This window comes from Saccopteryx bilineata, chromosome 1, assembly GCF_036850765.1.
Source record: "Saccopteryx bilineata isolate mSacBil1 chromosome 1, mSacBil1_pri_phased_curated, whole genome shotgun sequence".
Classification (NCBI taxonomy): Eukaryota; Metazoa; Chordata; class Mammalia; order Chiroptera; family Emballonuridae; genus Saccopteryx; species Saccopteryx bilineata.
Window position 1 is genome coordinate 89,443,179 of NC_089490.1, and position 17,591 is coordinate 89,460,769.

The following is a 17,591-nucleotide window of genomic DNA, read 5'->3' on the forward strand; positions in this document are numbered from 1 at the left end:
GAGGATGGACCCAACTTCCTGACCATGCCCACCACCCCAGAAACCTACCCTTGGTGTTTAGCATCAGGAACAAGGACAAACAATCCACACTGCACTTAGTTTCACAAATCTGATGAAGGCCCAGTGGGGTATATATTTAGGAAGATGCTCCAGATTTGACCCTAAAGGTTCCTCCTGATGGAGGCCAATTCTCAGCTGCCTGCTCAGTCTGGGGTAAAAGTCCCAGGCTTTGGTGCAGGCTGGGTTACAGGGACAGCCGAGGCGAGACAGGACAGATCCTTGCAGCCTAGTATGGGGCCTGGCCAGGTTCTCGGGCTCATTCTCCACTGTGCCGGGCTTTGCCAGTCATCCGGCGGCGCTGGGTCTTGCTGGTACGAGTGGCACTTGGGGGCTTCTTTGTGGAGTCCTGGGTCTGTCGGGAGTGTTTCCTCTTAACTTTTTTGCGGTTGTGTGCATGCAGCGCTGCCGTGAGGGAGGAGATCCTGTCGGAGGGTGAAAGGCTAGTGAGATTAAGGCCTCAGTTAATTCAGGGGAACAGGGCAAAAGTGTTGGGTTGGAGGTGACTGATGGCCCTGCTCATGCAGAAGTCAGGATAAGCCCTGAATACTGGAAGTACCAAGTCCATTCCAAAGGCAGCCTACTCTGACCCCAGAGGGCCTGCCAGCTCCTTAGCTCAGAGAGAAAGACCCTGACCCCAAGGTGAAGGGCACTAGGGTCAGCCATTCTTGGGGGATGGGGGTGAGGGACACTGAGGAGGAACTGAGGACCACCAGACAGGCAGAGCAGAGGGCCACTCTGGGTCCCACACCTGCCCTACACCACTCCCAACAAGCCAGTAGGAAGTGGCTCTACAGACTGGGTCATTGCCAACCATGCAGAGCAGATTCACAGGAAAGGACAGGCCTTGGCTCACCGCTGGGATAACAAGGGGTCTCTAGATTTCCTGGGTAAGGCTTTGGTTGGCTTCTCCATGGATGACACCTCCTCCTCAGTCCCAAGCCTGTCCACCTGCTAAAGAAACATAGGACAAAGACCGTCACAGACAACAATGGATTGGGAGGCCTGGGCAATCATGGCTCTGTTGAGTCAGGGAGCAATCTGCTGCCTCCCAGGCCTGGGCTGAGGCTCAGGGAAGGCTGTGTATGCCCTGGAGCAGGTATTACCCAGGGGAGAGCTGTGCTTCAGAGTCCTCCATTGCCTCAGCTTCCAGTAGACACTTAACACTCAAAGATGGGAGAACCCTAAAATGGGGACAAGACTTGTCTTTGCATCAGAACTTTCAGAAGACTGAACACACAAAAAAGTAGTGGCTCTGGACTTAAGCACACTACAACCCATGATAGGAAATGTGCTTTACTTTGTAATGGTGTTTATATATAAATTTCTATACAACTCAGACACAACTTTAACTGAAATAAACTTACTGTGATGCTTTCTGATATTTTCAATAATTCTCTTCTACTTATTTTTTACTTTTTAAAAATGTTGGTCACAACTTGCTAATAACTTACAACCCATAGGTTGAAAACTCACTGTCAGTGCACACAGATATACTGTGTTATTTCTGCTTATCATGCAATGTGATTACTGTAAACAACTGTTGTTGTTTTTTTTTATTTTTCTGAAGCTGGAATCGGGGAGAGACAGTCAGAGAGACTCCCGCATGCACCCGACCGGGATCCACCCAGCACGCCCACCAGGGGGCGATGCTTTGCCCCTCTGGGGCATCGCTCTGTTGCTACCAGAGCCACTCCAGTGCCTGGGGCAGAGGCCATGGAGCCATCCCCAGCACCCGGGCCATCTTTGCTCCAATGGAGCCTCGGCTGCGGGAGGGGAAGAGAGACAGAGAGGAAGGAGAGGGGGAAGGGTGGAGAAGCAGATGGGCGCTTCTCCTGTGTGCCCTGGCCGGGAATCGAACCCGGACCTCTGCACGCCAGGCTGACGCTCTACCACTGAGCCAACTGGCCAGGGCTTGTAAACAACTGTTTTTTAAAAAAAATTTATTTACAAAAAAAAATTATTCACTGATTTGAGAAATATTGATCTGTTGTTCCACTTGGTTGTGCATTCATTGGTTGTTTTTTGTGTGTGCTCTAACTAGGGATCAAACCCACAACCTTAGCATATCGAGGTGATGTTCTAAGCAACTGAGCTACCCTGCCAGGGCCTGTAAACAGCTATCATTTTTTTGTGTGTATTTTTCGGAAGCTGGAACCAGGGAGGCAGTCAGATTCCCGCATGTGCCCGACTGGCATGGGATCCACCGGCATGCCCACCAGGGGGCGATGCTCTGCCCATCTGGGGCCTTGCTCTGTTGTAACCAGAGCCATTCTAGCGCCTGAGGCAGAGGCCATGGAGCCATCCTCAGCGCCCGGGCCAACTTTGCTCCAATGGAGTCTTGGCTGCGGGAGGGGAAGAGAGAGACAGAGAGAAAGGAGGGGGGGAGGGGGGGAGAAGCAGATGGGCGCTTCTCCTGTGTGCCCTGGCTGGGAATTGAACCCGGGACTCCTGCACACCAGGCCGACACTACCACTGAGCCAACCGGCCAGGGCCTAAACAGCTATCTTAATGCTTCTCACGAGTTCACAACTTTTTTTTTTTCATTTTAGAGAGGAGAGGGGGAGAGAGAGAGAGAGAGAGAGAGAGAGAGAGAGAGGAGAGACAGAGAGAGAGAAGGGGGGGAGGAGCTGGAAGCATCAACTCCCATATGTGCCTTGACCAGGCAAGCCTAGGGTTTTGAACCAGCGACCTCAGCACTTCCAGGTCGACGCTTTATCCCACTGCGCCACCATAGGTCAGGCCGAGTTCACAACTTTTAACCTCATGGCAATCCCACAAGGCTGGTGCTACCATCAGTAAACTTCAGTAAAAGTAGAGGCAAAGAGAAGCCCAGCTCCACAGCTGCTCAGCAGTGGAGCTGCCTCTGAAGCCCCAGGGCTCAAGGATTTTGTCCAGGCCCAGAAGGGAAAGAGCTCCTTGCATTGGAGTCTCCATGACATGGACCAGCACTTAGCAACCCCTGACAAGCCAGGCTGCCCCCATGTCCCTTCTTCTTCAGGGCTGGGAGTGACACTCACTTCAGGTGGGGGCAGTCCGAGCAGACGGGCCCCTGAGAGGTCCAGGTTGCTGATGGTGGTCACAGTGACTGTGTGGTTGGGGTGGTCGTACTGAACTGACTCTGTCTTTGCTGTCACCAACTGGTCCAGTTCGTCTGCCTCCTCTGTGCAGGGTGGGCACAGAACCAGGCCTTAGATGCAGGGTATAATTAACCAAGCTCCAGCCCCTCCTAATCCTGGAGTGCAATGGCCCCCTCTACTCTGGAGAGTATCCAGGAAGTCACCAGCTCCAGAGCCTGGCCTGCCAATAAATGTTGTCATCAATACAACTCCTCCTTTTGTGTTCTGGGAAAACCTCAGATCACCTGGCCCCCATCTAGGACAAGCCCAGTGTGACACCAGGAGCTGCTGCTGCCCCTTCCTCTCTACCCTCCATCCCTCCAGGCCTCAGAAACTGGGCTCTCTGCTCAGGATCGATTTACCAAGAAGTTTGGGTCTCCTCCCTGTCTCTGACCCACTCACATTTAGAGATACCCAATGACCACCTCTGGCCCCCCGGGACAATATCAAGACCCTACAGTTAAGGAAGTGCAACTCCTTCATCCCTACCCTCCCACTCACCAAGGGATAAATAAACCCAGGCCTATTGGCTATTCTTCAGATCAGGCCAACTATAGGACTTACCCAGTGCCTCCTCTCTTTCTGCTAGCATCTTCAAGTATTCCTGGTGGCGCTGAAACCAGAGGGAAGGGAACACAGTAAGTATGATAGCCTTCCTTATTTTATTATTTTTTTTTTGTATTTTTCTGAAGTGAGAAGCAGGGAGGCAGAGAGACAGACTCCCGCATGCACCCAAATGGGATCCACCCAGCATGTCCACCAGGGGGCAATGCGCTCATCTGGGTCATTGCTCCATTCCAACCGGAGCTGTTCTAGTGCCTGAGGTGGAGGCCATGGAGCCATACTCAGCGCCCAGGCCAACTTTGCTCTAATGGATCCTTGGCTGCAGGAGGAGAAGAGAGAGATAAAGGAGAGGGGGAAGAATGGAGAAGTAGATGGGTGCTTCTCCTGTGTGCCCTGGCTGGTAAGCGAACCTGGGATGTCTACATGCCAGGCCGATGCTCACCACTGAGCCAACTGGCCAGGGCTTTTTTTTTTAAGTGAAAGGAGGGGAGACAGTGAGACAGACTCCCACATGTGCCCTGACCCAATCCACTCAGCAACCCCTGTCTGGGGCTGATGCTTGAATCAACTGAGCTATTTTTAGCACCTGAAGGTGACACACTTGGATCAACCAAGCTATCCTCAGAACCTGGGCCAATGCTCGAAATGATCGGGCCACTGGCTGCAGGAGGGGAAGAGGGGGAAGAGGGAAAGGAAGGAGAAGGGGGAGAAGAGGTAGAGGAAGGCGAGGAGGGGAAGAAGAGGGAGAAGGGGGAGAAGAGGGAGATGGAAAGAAACAGATGGTCGCTTCTCTTGTGTGCCCTGACTGGGAATTGAACCTAGAATATCTATACACCAGGCCGATGCTCTATGCACTGGGCTAACCAGCCAGGGCCATATGATAGCCTTTACTCTCCACTTCAGGCAGGGGCACTGCTTGGCTCCAGAGTGAGTGAGTGAAAGACCAGGAGATTTCTTCCTAAACCTTCCCCAGACATAGGCCCACAGTGTCTCAACCAGTACACACTGCTTCCCAGGCCTGCTCATACCTCCCCTCATTCCTGCAGATACCCATTCAGGCCATCCAAGGTTTCAAGTCAGTACCCTGGGAGTCAGTCTCTGACTCTTCTGCCCTCCCCTCTCTGCACCTCTTCCCGGAGCTTCTTCTGTTCCTGCTTGAGCCGCTGCTTGATTTCCTCTATGGCTGCCTTCTTCCGCTCCACCTTCCGCTTGTGGAAGCCTGTCAGGTACTCCCTACAGGAAAGAGGCAAGGGAGAGTCAGGAGATAACAGGGAAAGAAAGGCTTGCTCCCAAAGCAGCTAAACTGCACTCACTATGCCAAGCACCATTCCAAAAATTAACATGTGTTAACTCATGTAATCCTCTCTAATCTGTTTTATAGAAGGGGTCACTGAGGCACAGAAAGGCGAGGTTATCTGCCCAAGATCACAGAGTGTGAGGTTATGAAAAAGAGGGTGATGCTGCCTCTTTCTACTCACTACCCTCAAGGCTCTCAGCTTCAAGCAACAGGGCCAGGTGATGGGCATAGGTTGTGGTCCTTTGAACCCAGAACAGGCGGGGCTTAGGGCAGGTGGGGCTTCTTCTATACTGCCAAATTTCATTCCCCAGTGAATTAAGCCCTGTCTCACGGGACTTTCAAGGCAATCCTGACCCAGACCTCTACACTTTCTGCTGGACCAACACTGCATTTCCCCAGGACACATGCCCCCTGGAACCAGCTGTGTTGAGCCTGTGGATGCCCCAGCATTTCGTTCCCTCCCTCCATCTATCTGATCCCCACCTCAGCTCTGTAGCGTGGACTGCAATGTTTCTATCTATTTCCCTCTCCAACACTAGGTTTTTCGTTGACCCACTACCATATGCCAAGGGGGCACACAAACTGTAAGAGTAAATGTCTGATGAGTGAGTAAATGAACTTAAGTTAGGCCGCTCATTTCATTCCCTCATCATTTATCAACAACAGCTGAGACCTGACTGGGTAGATCAGTTGGTTAGAGCCTCAGCAATATGCCAAGGTTGCGGGTTCCATCCTGGTCAGGACACATATAATAATCAATCAATGAGCGCATAAGTGGAAGAACGAATTAGTGTTCCATCGCTTTTCGGCCTTTTGGCTAAGACCAAGTGTAACAAATTGATGTTTCTTTCTCTCTCAAATCAGTAAACAAATTAAAAAAAAAAAAAGCTGAGAATATAACGTGCAGGGCTACTGGTCTGGGCTAGGGAGGTCGAAGCCATTGCTCCGAGAACCGAACTCCCGGCTCTTCCGTTGCAAACAGAAATTATGCGCGTTGATGCTCCTACAAGAGCCAAGGGAGAGCGGACCGGCGGGAGATTCCATTCCACAGGCTAGGGGCCGAGAGCGGCCGCTCCCATTCTGCGGGAGGGCGTACAGGGGGAGCCCAGGACTACGACAAGAGGGCGGGGCCGGAAGAATCCTCTGCGTGAGCGACTCGGCCCTGACATGGGCCTTGCCCGCAACACAAGGGCATATGGTCCAGCGTTAGCACTCACCGCCGCTTCTCCTCGTCGAAGCTGAGAACGAGTCGCAGCCGCGGGTTATCGCTATCTCGCTTCTTCTTCTTGTTGCGGGCCATAACTGTGGGCCTGAGCTGTTCGGTTCACGTTCGCCTAAAACACTTCCGGATGTACAGTTTCCGGCCTTCCGGGGCGTCTCACAAAGTTGCTCCTCAGTTCCGCTCACCAGGTCCGGTCTTTTAAAGGGACCGCTCCAGACTGTCTCCTTCACCGCTCCCTGGTCGGTGTTAGATCTTTGCTCGGAGACTCCCAGCCCCATTTCTTGGACAAGTGAGAGCGAGCTCCCAGGTCCCAACACCCAGCACGGTACCTGGCTCACAGTAGCCGTTCAATACGAAGTTATTAACGAATGACCAAAGATTGCTGATCCTACTTGAGATCCTGATGTTAACTTGGTGGTGCTCTCCAACATCACGTTTCTGGAACCAAACTACCTGGATTAGAATCCTGGTATCCAAAAGGAAAAAGAAAAAAAAAAGAGGCTGGACCAATTGTCTTTGCTGTGCCTGAATTGCCCTGTTTGTAAAATGGTAATAATTATAGTGATTTTGTAGTGTTATTGTAAGACAGAGGTTTTCAAACATTGGCGTGCTCCAGAATCTCCGGGAGGGCTTGTTGGAACCCGGATCGCTTGGCCCCACTCCAGGTTTTCTATGAGCAGGCCCACTTTCGAGCCCTAGAATTTGCATTTTTAAAATGTTCTCAGGCCTGACTAGGCGGTGGTGCAGTGGTTAGGGCGTCGGACTGGGATGCGGAAGATCGAGGTTCGAGACCCCGAGCTCCCCAGCTTGAGGGCGGACTCTTCTGGCTTGAGCAAAAATTAATTAATTAATTAAAAAAAAAAAAAAGCTCACCAGCTTGAGCCCAAGGTCGCTGGCTCAAGCAAGGGGTTACTCGGTCTGCTGAAGGCCCATGGTCAAGGCACATATGAGAAAGCAATCAATGAACAACTAAGGTGTCACAACGAAAAACTGATGATTGGTGTAATAATTTATTCTGTACAGAAAATGAGGACCTGAATGTGAAAGCATTTAGTAAAACACCTTTAGGGGAATTTTAGTAACAGATTGCATGCCTGAATCTCCCTGTAAACAGTAATATAAATGAAGCCACTTTAAAATGGAGCCAGAGCGACCATCATCCAAGAGGAACTGCCTGCCTTATGCGTCAAATCTTTAGAATGTTAAAATGGCAAAATAACCTCTGGACAGGGCTTCAGCAACCTTATTCCCCCAAAGAACTGTTTGCAAAGACAGCAAGAAATTTTGACTAAAGGGATGATGACTACTGAACTGAAAATTAAAAACACTGTTTAGAATTAACATCACTATGTCATGTTATCTGTACCAATAGAAATAAATGCCTTCCTTCTGTTGATGTAATTGTTCCCCTCCCATTCTCATAAATACTACTTGTCTTTGTCTTCTAATCAGAATATTATTTGGGCTTTTGCCTGAAATAATGATCCCTGAATAGTTCTTCTTATTGGTCTCAAATAAATGTTTATTTGTCTCTCACTTTGAAGGGTTATTTCATTTTTAGGTTAGCACTCCATTCTGAACTCATCTGTGCTGGGTGGTCCTGCAGGGTCAGTGAATACCTCTGCAGGAAAAGCACAGGAGCCTGCAGGACTCAGGGTTGGCTCCTCCAGTGTGGAGCACTTCCCAGAGGAGGTGACCCCAGTACTGGCTGAGAGTGGGGATACCAGAGGAATAAGAGGCTCTTAGGATGCAACCCTTTCCTTTAATAAGTTACTGGAACCCAGAGCACAAGTAAGCACAGAATTGAGTGCTAGGCACGTAGAGTAGGGAATGGAACTACAATATTATTTCAGAGAGGGGAGGTGATTTGTTCAGGGTTACACTGCTACTCTATGGCAAAGCTGAGGCTTGATCCTGGTTCACTGGTCTCATGGCCCAGCATCCTGGGCCACTGGCCAGAGGGATCACTCCCCCAGAATGTAGCAAGGTCCCTTTGAAGGGCAATATGGAGACCCTGAGTTTTGGAAGGAGCCAGGCACACAGTAAATGCATCTCTCCATGAACGTTGAACCCATTCCATGAGGGTCCTCTCCCAGGGGATTCCATGTTGGTTTTGAGAGCAAGTTATCCTCAAACCCAGGGCACAGCATGGTGCTGCCTGAATGGTGGGGCTTCAGGGTAATGAACAACTATCCCTTTGACCCTCCATCCCCTGGGGGTTGTGCCCTGATGTCCACCTTGGCATCCTCCCTCTGGGTAGAAGCATTGCCCTGGCTGCAATGATGCCCTCAAAGATGCCCAACAAGCCTTTTGCAGCTGGGCTGCTTCCTGTGAGTCCCAGGCACTGGGTCTCAGAGCTCCTGCCTGCTGCTTCTCAGGTTCTATCCCCCACCCAGACTCATGATAGATTGGTGCTGCTTCATCCCTACTATACGGGTAAAGAAACAGGCTCAGAGAGGGGAAGTGACTTGACCAAAGACACCAGTTAGGTAAGTGATATACAGAACATGCCCCGACTGTTGTCCTGGATGTGGAGTGGTTCTCCCCTTGGAACTTCCAGTCTGGTGCAGAGATGGACTCCATAAGGAGACAGCTGCTTATGCGTAACCTCATGAGGGAAACTGTGCAGTTGGCCTTTGCAGCCCACCCAGCCTGAGCAGCTGGCCCACATGAGGCTCAAAGAGACCTCATCTGCCAAAGCTCCCAATGCAGAGAGAAGCCAACCACCTCTGGCAGGTGCCTTTGCTTCAAATTCTTCCTGGGGAGTTTCAGGTCCCTTTACCTCAGGAAAGGAGATGAGGGACTAGCAATCTCACCAAGATTCCAAAAGCTTGAGGCCCTGGCCGGTTGGCACAGTGGTGCCAGCCTGGCATGTAGAAGTCCTAGGTTTGATTCTGGGCCAGGGCACACAGAAGAAGCGTCCATCTGCTTCTCCACCCCTCCCCCTCTCTTTCCTCTCTCTCTCTCTCTTCCCCTCCTGCAGCCAAGGCTCCATTGAAGCAAAGTTGACCTGAGCGCTGAGGATGGGTCCATGGCCTCTGCCTCAGGCGCTAGAATGGCTCTGGAGGCAATGGAGTAATGCCCCAGATGGGCAAAGCATCGCCCCCTGGTGGGCATGCCAGGTGGATCCTAGTTGGGCACATGCGGGAGTCTGTCTGGCTGCCTCCCCACTTCTAACTTTGTGAGGTGGGGGGGATGGGGGGAGCTTGAGAGCCCTTTACAGCAGCTCATGGTCTAAAACACCTACCACCTGTCTTGGCCAGATAGCTTGGTTGGTTGGAGCATCATCCCAATACAATGTGCAAAGGTTGTGGGTTCGATCCTTGGTTTCTGTCTTTCACTCTCCCCTCCTCTCTCTCTCTCTCTAAAATCAACAAATAAAATTTAAAAATAAAATACCCACCACTCTTTTTGGCATTATTTTGGAAATTTTTATGTTTCTTGAGTGCCTACCAGGTGCCAGGCACAGCAAGAGATAACACATTCTCTAAATAGAAAAGGTGATGAAGATGAAGAGCAACAGGAATTTTGCTATTTATTTAGCTCCTTACACAATTATTTCTTTTGAGGTATGAGTCCCATTTTTACTGAGGCTCAGAAAGGTGCAGTCACTTGCCCAAGGTCATATGGGCAAGAAGAGCGAGTGCTGAGGGTGGAGCCCAGATGGTCTAAGGGTGTAGCACCATTTAATTTCTCCAAGCCCAATTTCATAGGCTCTTGATACACAGCAAGTCTTAAAAGGGGTGAAAGAAACCAACATTTACAGAGCCCTTATTATGTGCCACGTACCATGCATTTCTCTACTTTGTCTTAGCTAACCCTTATAACAACTCTACAGGGTAAGTATCAATTTAGTATTAATGCAATTTGATAAATGAGGAAACTGAGGTTCAGAGACGTTCAGTAACTGGTCTGAGAGCAACAGTGATGGAGCTGAGGTTTGAACACAAATCTGATTCCAAGCCCAGTTTCCTTCCTCCAAACACAGTGGTCTCTCTTATCTTTCCCGGGGCTTTCATCTGGCTCCCAGTAGTCATAGTTCTGGTGTATTATGGGTGTTCAGCCAGTTTAGGGAGAATCAATGTGGATGAACCCAGAGGACCAGAGAAAAGCAGTTGAAGCGACTTTTTCCAATGTCCGGCAGAGGGCGCCCATCCACAGCCAGATTTCCAAAGCTGTTTCTGGGTGGCCATGTGGGAGACTCAGGAGAGCCTGGAGACTAGGTGTGGCTCATAGGCACCAAGCACGTGCACTCCATCCTCCTTGGCCCACTTATATAAATGTGCTCCTAGAGGACGCACTGAAGTGATAATCTTCCACCTGAAAGGGCCCAGGTGTGAATAACTCCCATTTTATAGATGAGGAAATGAAGGCTGAGGACAGAAGAGAGCTAGCTGCCCAGGGTCTCCTGGCTGCCACTGGCTGTCCTGGAGAGTGAGATTTGCCAAGCTTCTATCCCAAGGCCCAGCTGGGCCTGGTTCAGACCAGAGCATCATGTAGATCTAGCTCATGAAAACAAATGAGGAGTCCCATTTACTCCTCTCGCTGTGCTACCCCAGGTATCATGGCATGAATCAGTCTGTCTTCACCAATCTCCCTCTGGTTTCATTTCTTCAACATCTTCTGAACACCTACTGTGTGCTGGGGCCCAGTAGGTTGAGAGCTGTTTGAGGGCAGTGACTAGATTTTATTTCTAGTCACCAAGTCCCCTACTGTGTACTGAGCTCTCTTCTTGGCCCAGGGAACTCAGAAAGATGTCACTGGCACTTAGCAAGTATGCATTAAGGAAGTGAATAGAAGGGGCAGAGCCTGAGGGAGTTGGTGGAACCCACCCTCAAAAAAACCCACACAGGCCCTGGCCGGTTGGCTCAGCGGTAGAGCGTCGGCCTGGCGTGCGGGGGACCCAGGTTCGATTCCCAGCCAGGGCACATAGGAGAAGCGCCCATTTGCTTCTCCACCCCCCACCCTCCTTCCTCTCTGTCTCTCTCTTCCCCTCCTGCAGCCAAGGCTCCATTGGAGCAAAGATGGCCCGGGCGCTGGGGATGGCTCCTTGGCCTCTGCCCCAGGTGCTAGAGTGGCTCTGGTCGTGGCAGAGCGACGCCCCGGAGGGGCAGAGCATCGCCCCTGGTGGGCGTGCCGGGTGGATCCCGGTCGGGCGCATGCGGGAGTCTGTCTGACTGTCTCTCCCCGTTTCCAGCTTCAGAAAAATACAAAAAAAAAACAAAAAACAAAAAACAAAAAAAACCCACACAGCCTGACCAGGCAGTGGCGCAGTGGATGGAGCGTCGGTCTGGGATGCGGAAGGACCCAGGTTCGAGACCCCAAGGTCACCAGCTTGAGTGCGGGCTCATCTGGTTTGAGCAAAAGCTCACCAGCTTGGACCCAAGGTTGCTGGCTCCAGCAAGGGTTATTCGGTCCGCTGAAGGCCTGCGGTCAAGGCACATATGAGAAAGCAATCAATGAACAACTAAGGTGTAGCAATGTGCAACGAAAAACTAATGATTGATGCTTCTCATCTCTCCGTTCCTGTCTGTCTGTCCCTGTCTGTCCTTCTCTCTGACTCTCTGTCTCTGTAAAAAACAAACAAACAAACAAAAAACCCACACACACAAATGAGGCTGGTGCAGGGGAACAGAGGCAGCTGCCTTTATTAGGGGCTATGCGCTGGCTGGCTTCACTCAAAGGTCATACACTTGATCTTGAAGTCACCTTCTACCGCCAGGTAATCGACGACCTCCAGGTTGAGACGGTTGGGGAACTTGAATGTGTAGTCATCTGGCAGCTTGATGGTCAAGTCTGCCTGGTCGAGGGAAATGCACACCTTGGGAGCAGAGAAGGCCAGTGAGCAGTGTTCCCCCAAGCGAGTCCCACCCAGCCACAGGCCAAGGACCCTCCAGAGCCCTTTCCTCCTAATAGCCTTGACAGCCCTACTACATGGGTAAGGCCCCTGAGCTTGGGAGAGGGGGATGGCACAGCAGGTGAGGGAGGGGGAGGGGAGAAGGGCAATGTGGGACCACTGTCTCTAGCCCAGAAACTCGGCTTCACCCCAGCCTGCCCCAGCCCCCTGCCTCACTCCCCAGCCCACCTCCGTGACAGTTCCAGGTTGGAAGGGGAAGTCAGACTCCCGCTGCTCAGTCCCCCAGGTCCCATCATTCTTGCTGTTACACACAATGGTGTTGATGTCCCCATATACATTGAAGCGAGGGTTGAAGTGCAGGCCCACATTGTTCTCATCTTTGCCCAGGTTCAGCACAAAGCTAGGGGGTAACAGGTGGGAGAGATTGAGGCCTCCATGGCCATAACCAGTTTCTATTATTCAGTGCACCATGAATGCATCTAGCTCGGAGAATTTATTGAGCGAGGAGGCAAGAAACATAATTCTAGCTCTTGGCCTTGCCACTTCCTTGCTGTGTGTCCTTGAACAAGCCCCTGCCCCTCTCTGGGTCTCGGTGTCCTCATCTGTACAATGGGGGCTGCATAAGAAGGATCTCTCTGGGTCTTGCCGTGCTGACAGCCAAGACTCTCACAGACAATAGTTTGTATTCCTGCCCCTTTGGTCAAGGTTGGAGACTCCCTCCAGGTGGTCTCTGGGAGTGCAAGTGTCCTATCTGCCTTGTTTATCTTTGTTCCCCTGGTGCCTACCAGGATGCATGACATGCAATAGGTACTCAATAAGTGGAAGTAACAGCAATCCTTGCCCCTGAGGCTTTGGTAGGAGTGAAATGAATAGTGCACGAGAGGTGTGCAGCTCTTTGATAATGTCAACTGATCATCTCCTCCTCAGTGAGAGATCCAACATCACACTCTCCACACAACCACCATTCCCCTTGTTTTGGTTTATGAGTAACAAACTGAGGTTTAATGTGGGTTGGTTGACTAGTTGAAGGTCACATAGCTGCTGAGAAGATAGACCAACTAATTAAATGATGAGTGGAGGAAGGACTGAAGGAATGAAAGGTTGAGTGAAGAACGCAGGAAAGGGGAACCTCAGGGGAAAAAAGAGCATTGCTGTGACACTCCTCTCATTACTTCTCCCCGCCCCTTCTTGCAGCCTCAGGTCCCGCCCACAGCCAGGAGGTGGGAGCAAGCCTTGGAGGCGATGGGGCTGCAGCTGGTTTAGATTAAAGAGACTCTAGCAGGAGAGGAGGGGGCGACAATGGTAGCGGCATCCAGATTCCGCAGGGGAAGTGACTCATCCGGAAAACAGCAGCTGGGGCCGCGGGAGGGGGAGGGAGAAGTGGGGGCTTCCCGTCCATGCCCCTACCTGACCTCAGTCACTGAGGCTAGCCAGGCTCACCTCTTGGCGTTGGGTGCCACCTCACCCCGCACTCGGAGGCACTCCCCAGGTTTGAGATTCAGGTTGTTGGCGACCAGACCCTGTGTAGACAAGACCTCACCCAGGTTAGTGGATGTAGTGCTGTGGGGATGGGAGTGGGCTCACACTGGCCAACTGGAAGCCGGAGGAGGAAGAGCCCTGGTGCAAATTCCAGCCTTTCTTTCTCAGTGTGGTCCTAGGCAAGTCCCTACACCCAACCGCGTCAGTTTACTATCTGCATCACGACTGAGGTTCTAGAAGCCAAGATCTAGAAGTTTTTGTGGTTCAGCTTGGAGATTTCTGTTTCAGGGTGCCCAACTGCCTAAAGTAATAGATGGAGACAGACTCCTTGTGAGTGAGGGAGTTGGTGGCAAAGAAAGGTGAATGGAAGGGTCTGCCCCTCTGCTGGAGAGGAAGGCGCCTGGGGCTGAGAGACCTTCCACTTTTCCCTTCAAGTCTCTCTGCAGAGACGGGCAGGGGCTGGAGGAGAGCCCACAGAGCAGGGCCAGGCCCTTCTACAAAACGGAGAGGGGCCTTGGCCAGAGTCTGCAGCCTGGCTGGCTGGGGGTTAATAAGATTGAAAGCACAGCTTAACTGCTAGTGAGTGATTCCTTCTGCCAGAAACTTGAACCCTTTCCCTTGGGGCCTGAGGAAAATCCTGCCTTCTCTCTCTCTCTCTATTAGCACCATCCCCTCCAGCTTTGGGGAGGGAATGGTGAGGAATTCTCCCAGCCCCCACCTCCATTCACTAACCCAGGCAGGCCCCCTCCTAGGCAGCCTGTCTCAGATCCTGGCAACTTTTCAGAGCTCTCTAGAGCAGAGGGTGACTGCCTTGGCCCTGTGACTGGGGACAGCTGCAGGGGGGAGGGGACAGGAGGCTCTTTAGGGTGGACGAGGGGGAGGGGACAGTAGCCTAGATGTCATCAAAGCGCGCCCCCCCCCCCGTGGCCACACCCTTTCCACAACTGCTCAGAGAGCTGCAGATCCTCAGACCTTGGAAGAAATAACTGTACTGTCAGACGATAGAGGAATCCAGAAAATTCTCAAGCCTGAGAAAGCCTTGCAGACGATGGTGCCCACCCTTATCTTAGAGATGTGGCTACTAGGACCCAGAAAAGAGAAGGTATTTGCTCAAAGCCACGCTGTCGGGACCAGAACCTAGATGCGCATTTGCCCCCACGCCTCCCAGCTGTCTGCCCCCATACCATCCTGAGCCTTGGGTCAGGGCCCCCACACTCACAGAAGCCATGACTGAGGACAGGAGGATGGTCCTATGGATTGTAGCAGCAGTTGTCTGAAGACTCCACCCAAGAGATGGGCCCTCTACCTCTCCCACCCTTTTATCTGGACCAGACCTCGGTGAGTCCCGCCCCCTGGAAGCCAATTGTAAGTCAGGACAATGATAGGGGCCACTGGAGGCGGAGTCAATGGAATTTTGAAGCCAGTTCTGGAGCAGAGCTAACCAATCAGAGTGGTGACCACCCTCCATTTCTTCTCAGCCACACCCTCAGGATCCAGGCTCCACTTCTCATTCTCCATCCCTTCCCACACCCCTCAAAGAAAAAAAAATAAAACACCAAAAAAACTGCTGTGGCAGGGATTGGGGGAAGCCAATGGAAAATAGTTTGAGGATGAGCTAGGTCCAGGAGTTGGCGGGAAGGAGCTCAGGGCCAGCAGGCTGAGAGCTCAGGGGCTACCTAGGGAAGACCTAGGGCAGGGTAGGGGGAGGGGGTGCAGGGTCCTTCAGGGAATTAGAGCTAAGTTTCCGGAGGCTGCACCATGGCAGTGCCAGGGTGTGACTCCCTTTGTGGGCCCCGTGCAGAGGTCCCGGGACACATCAACCACAGGCCCTGGCCCCACCCTGGCCTCTCCCGGAAGCAGAGATTGTGGCTGCTGCAGTGCGTGCTTTTCACTAACGCTAAAGAAAGGCTGGGCCAGGTGCCAAGTCTAAGGTTACCGCCAGAGTTCAGGGCTTAGGCCTCTGCTGTCCTGGGGCCTGCTGGGGATCCTCCAAGAGCCCCTGCTTGACAGTCTTTGATCTGTCTGAGAGGGTCAGATCTGAGAGGCAGCCAGGATTAGCCAGGCCATGATGGGTTAAGGTTCCTGCTCTGTGCACCCCTGTCCACTCTCCTCAATCTCTTCCTCTGAGGTCAGGGACAGCCTTATCCTTCCCCATCTGTTTAGCAGATATTTTACTGAACACCTATTATGTGCCTGGCCCTGAGCTGGTCTGAAAGAATTCAAGGATGGAACTCTCCCAGTGTAATAAGGTACCAAAGAACTGTAAAACTTAGTATTGGCAACGCCATTTTTAAGAGGAAAAGTCAGGCTTCTTGCCCCATCCCTTTTTTAGAGAATGGAGAGAGAAGGATGTGGGAGTTTCCTGGCTTACAAGGACGACTGGGTCATTTAGTTTAACTATAGTTCTCTGAAAGAATAAAGGTTATCTGAAGAACTTTCTTTCCCTTTCAATAAGAGACAATATTTACATATCCTACACTGATTTTAACTCTTCCTCCCTTCCTGGAATCCTGAAAGTAACATATACCTCTAGACAAAGGAGGGGAGATAGTCACTAAAAGATTTGTGAATGTCTTTGGTATGTAGAGCAACATCACTATTGTGTTACCTTGTAAGTATTAATGTTTTTTATAGAGACAAATGTTATAAGCTTGTTAATGATTGATTATTGTGTCATGTTCCCCTTCATTTTCCCCCCAACCTGTATGTGATCAAGTGTATATAACTAGCCTCAGCGCTATATTCGAGGCTGCATGATTTGGGTCAGCTATACCCTGTGTGAGTCATATGCAGCTGGCTTATTAATAAATCTCCTCCTAAAAATTCTTCTGTATTCTGCCTTGGTGTCTCTACATAACCCGTGGAATTAAGGCATGCTACTTTACAACACCAGTCCCTGCTCTCAAGTAGCCTACTGTTAGGGTGGAATCTGGCCATGAACCTATGAAGGAATAGCATAATGTTGGCTCTAGGGGAAGCCATGACCAAGTGCCATGGTGGGGTGGAGACTGTCCGAATGTGAAGGTGGGTCTTGAAGGATAGGTGAAGTAGGAAGGCTGGCATTCCAGCCTGGGCAGAGGCTCTGAAATGAGAAAGCACAGATCTGGGGCTCAGTGAGCTTCTGGCCATGGCTGGAGGTTAGGGTATATTGAGGAAAAATGGGACATGAGGCTGGGAGAACAACAGTACCCGGATCATGAAAGGCCTCACTGAGGGACTCGGTCATTGTTTTATCTGAGGGTTCTGGGGAGCCACTGAGGTTATAGGAAAGGTGAATACTGAGGCCAGATTTGGGCTTCGGTACACTGTTACTGGAAAGAGGACCTGGCCCTTTGGGTCTGTTCAGAGCCAGCTGGTAGTGTGTGGGTTCTTGACTTCGTGCATGAAAAATTTCATGACAGGAGTCCAGGATATTTTGAGAGTAAGTTTATTAAAGATGAGGGCAGTGACACAAGGAAGGGCCTGGAATAGAAGAAACAACAGGAGAGAGTTTAGGTAGGGCTGCTTAGGCTGTCTAGAAACCTTATGGGGAAAAAGTGAGCCTATACTGGGAAGTCAGAGAAAAGGAGGACTCTGAGACAGGTTCAAGGGTTTATCCCTGCATGAGCTGCCGCTACCCACTGCTCCCCTGGTTACATGTCTCGTGAGGCCCCTTATTTATTTATTTTCTGAAGTTGGAAACGGGGAGGCAGTCAGACAGACTCCCGCATGTGCCTGACAGGGATCTACCCAGCATGCCCACCAGGGGGCGATGCTCTGCCCATCTGGGGCGTCGCTCTGCCCATCTGGGGCGTCGCTCTGTTGCAACCAGAGCCATTCTAGCGCCTGAGGCAGAGGCCATAGAGCCATCCCCAGCACCCAGGCCAACTTTGCTCCAATGGAGCCTTGGCTGCGGGAGGGGAAGAGAGAGACAGAGGAAGGAGGGGGGAGGGGTGGAGAAACAGATGGGCGCTTCTCCTGTGTGCTCTGGCTGGGAATCAAACCCGGGACTCCTGC

At 51.5% G+C, this 17,591-nt stretch overlaps 2 protein-coding genes across 3 annotated transcripts; both read right to left on the reverse strand.

Annotated features, from left to right (window-relative positions):
* Nucleotides 1-108: 108 nt before the first annotated feature.
* Nucleotides 109-6,402, reverse strand: NOL12 (nucleolar protein 12). Of its 2 annotated transcripts, none has more exons than XM_066258653.1 (6): nucleotides 6,255-6,402; nucleotides 4,868-4,973; nucleotides 3,741-3,789; nucleotides 3,078-3,220; nucleotides 914-1,011; nucleotides 109-482 (listed from the first exon to the last, which is right to left on the reverse strand). In XM_066258653.1, exons 1-6 carry the CDS (start codon nucleotides 6,335-6,337, stop codon nucleotides 317-319), a joined length of 645 nt encoding a protein of 214 aa, XP_066114750.1. In that variant the 5' UTR covers nucleotides 6,338-6,402; the 3' UTR covers nucleotides 109-316. The 2 variants fall into 2 exon arrangements, with proteins under 2 accessions (XP_066114750.1, XP_066114740.1); XM_066258643.1 differs by having other exon boundaries at nucleotides 3,078-3,247.
* Nucleotides 6,403-11,876: 5,474 nt separating this feature from the next.
* Nucleotides 11,877-14,949, reverse strand: LGALS1 (galectin 1). The gene is made up of 4 exons (XM_066253087.1): nucleotides 14,815-14,949; nucleotides 13,557-13,636; nucleotides 12,345-12,516; nucleotides 11,877-12,080 (listed from the first exon to the last, which is right to left on the reverse strand). Exons 1-4 carry the CDS (start codon nucleotides 14,821-14,823, stop codon nucleotides 11,934-11,936), a joined length of 408 nt encoding a protein of 135 aa, XP_066109184.1. The 5' UTR covers nucleotides 14,824-14,949; the 3' UTR covers nucleotides 11,877-11,933.
* Between the last annotated feature and the right edge of the window lie 2,642 nt (nucleotides 14,950-17,591).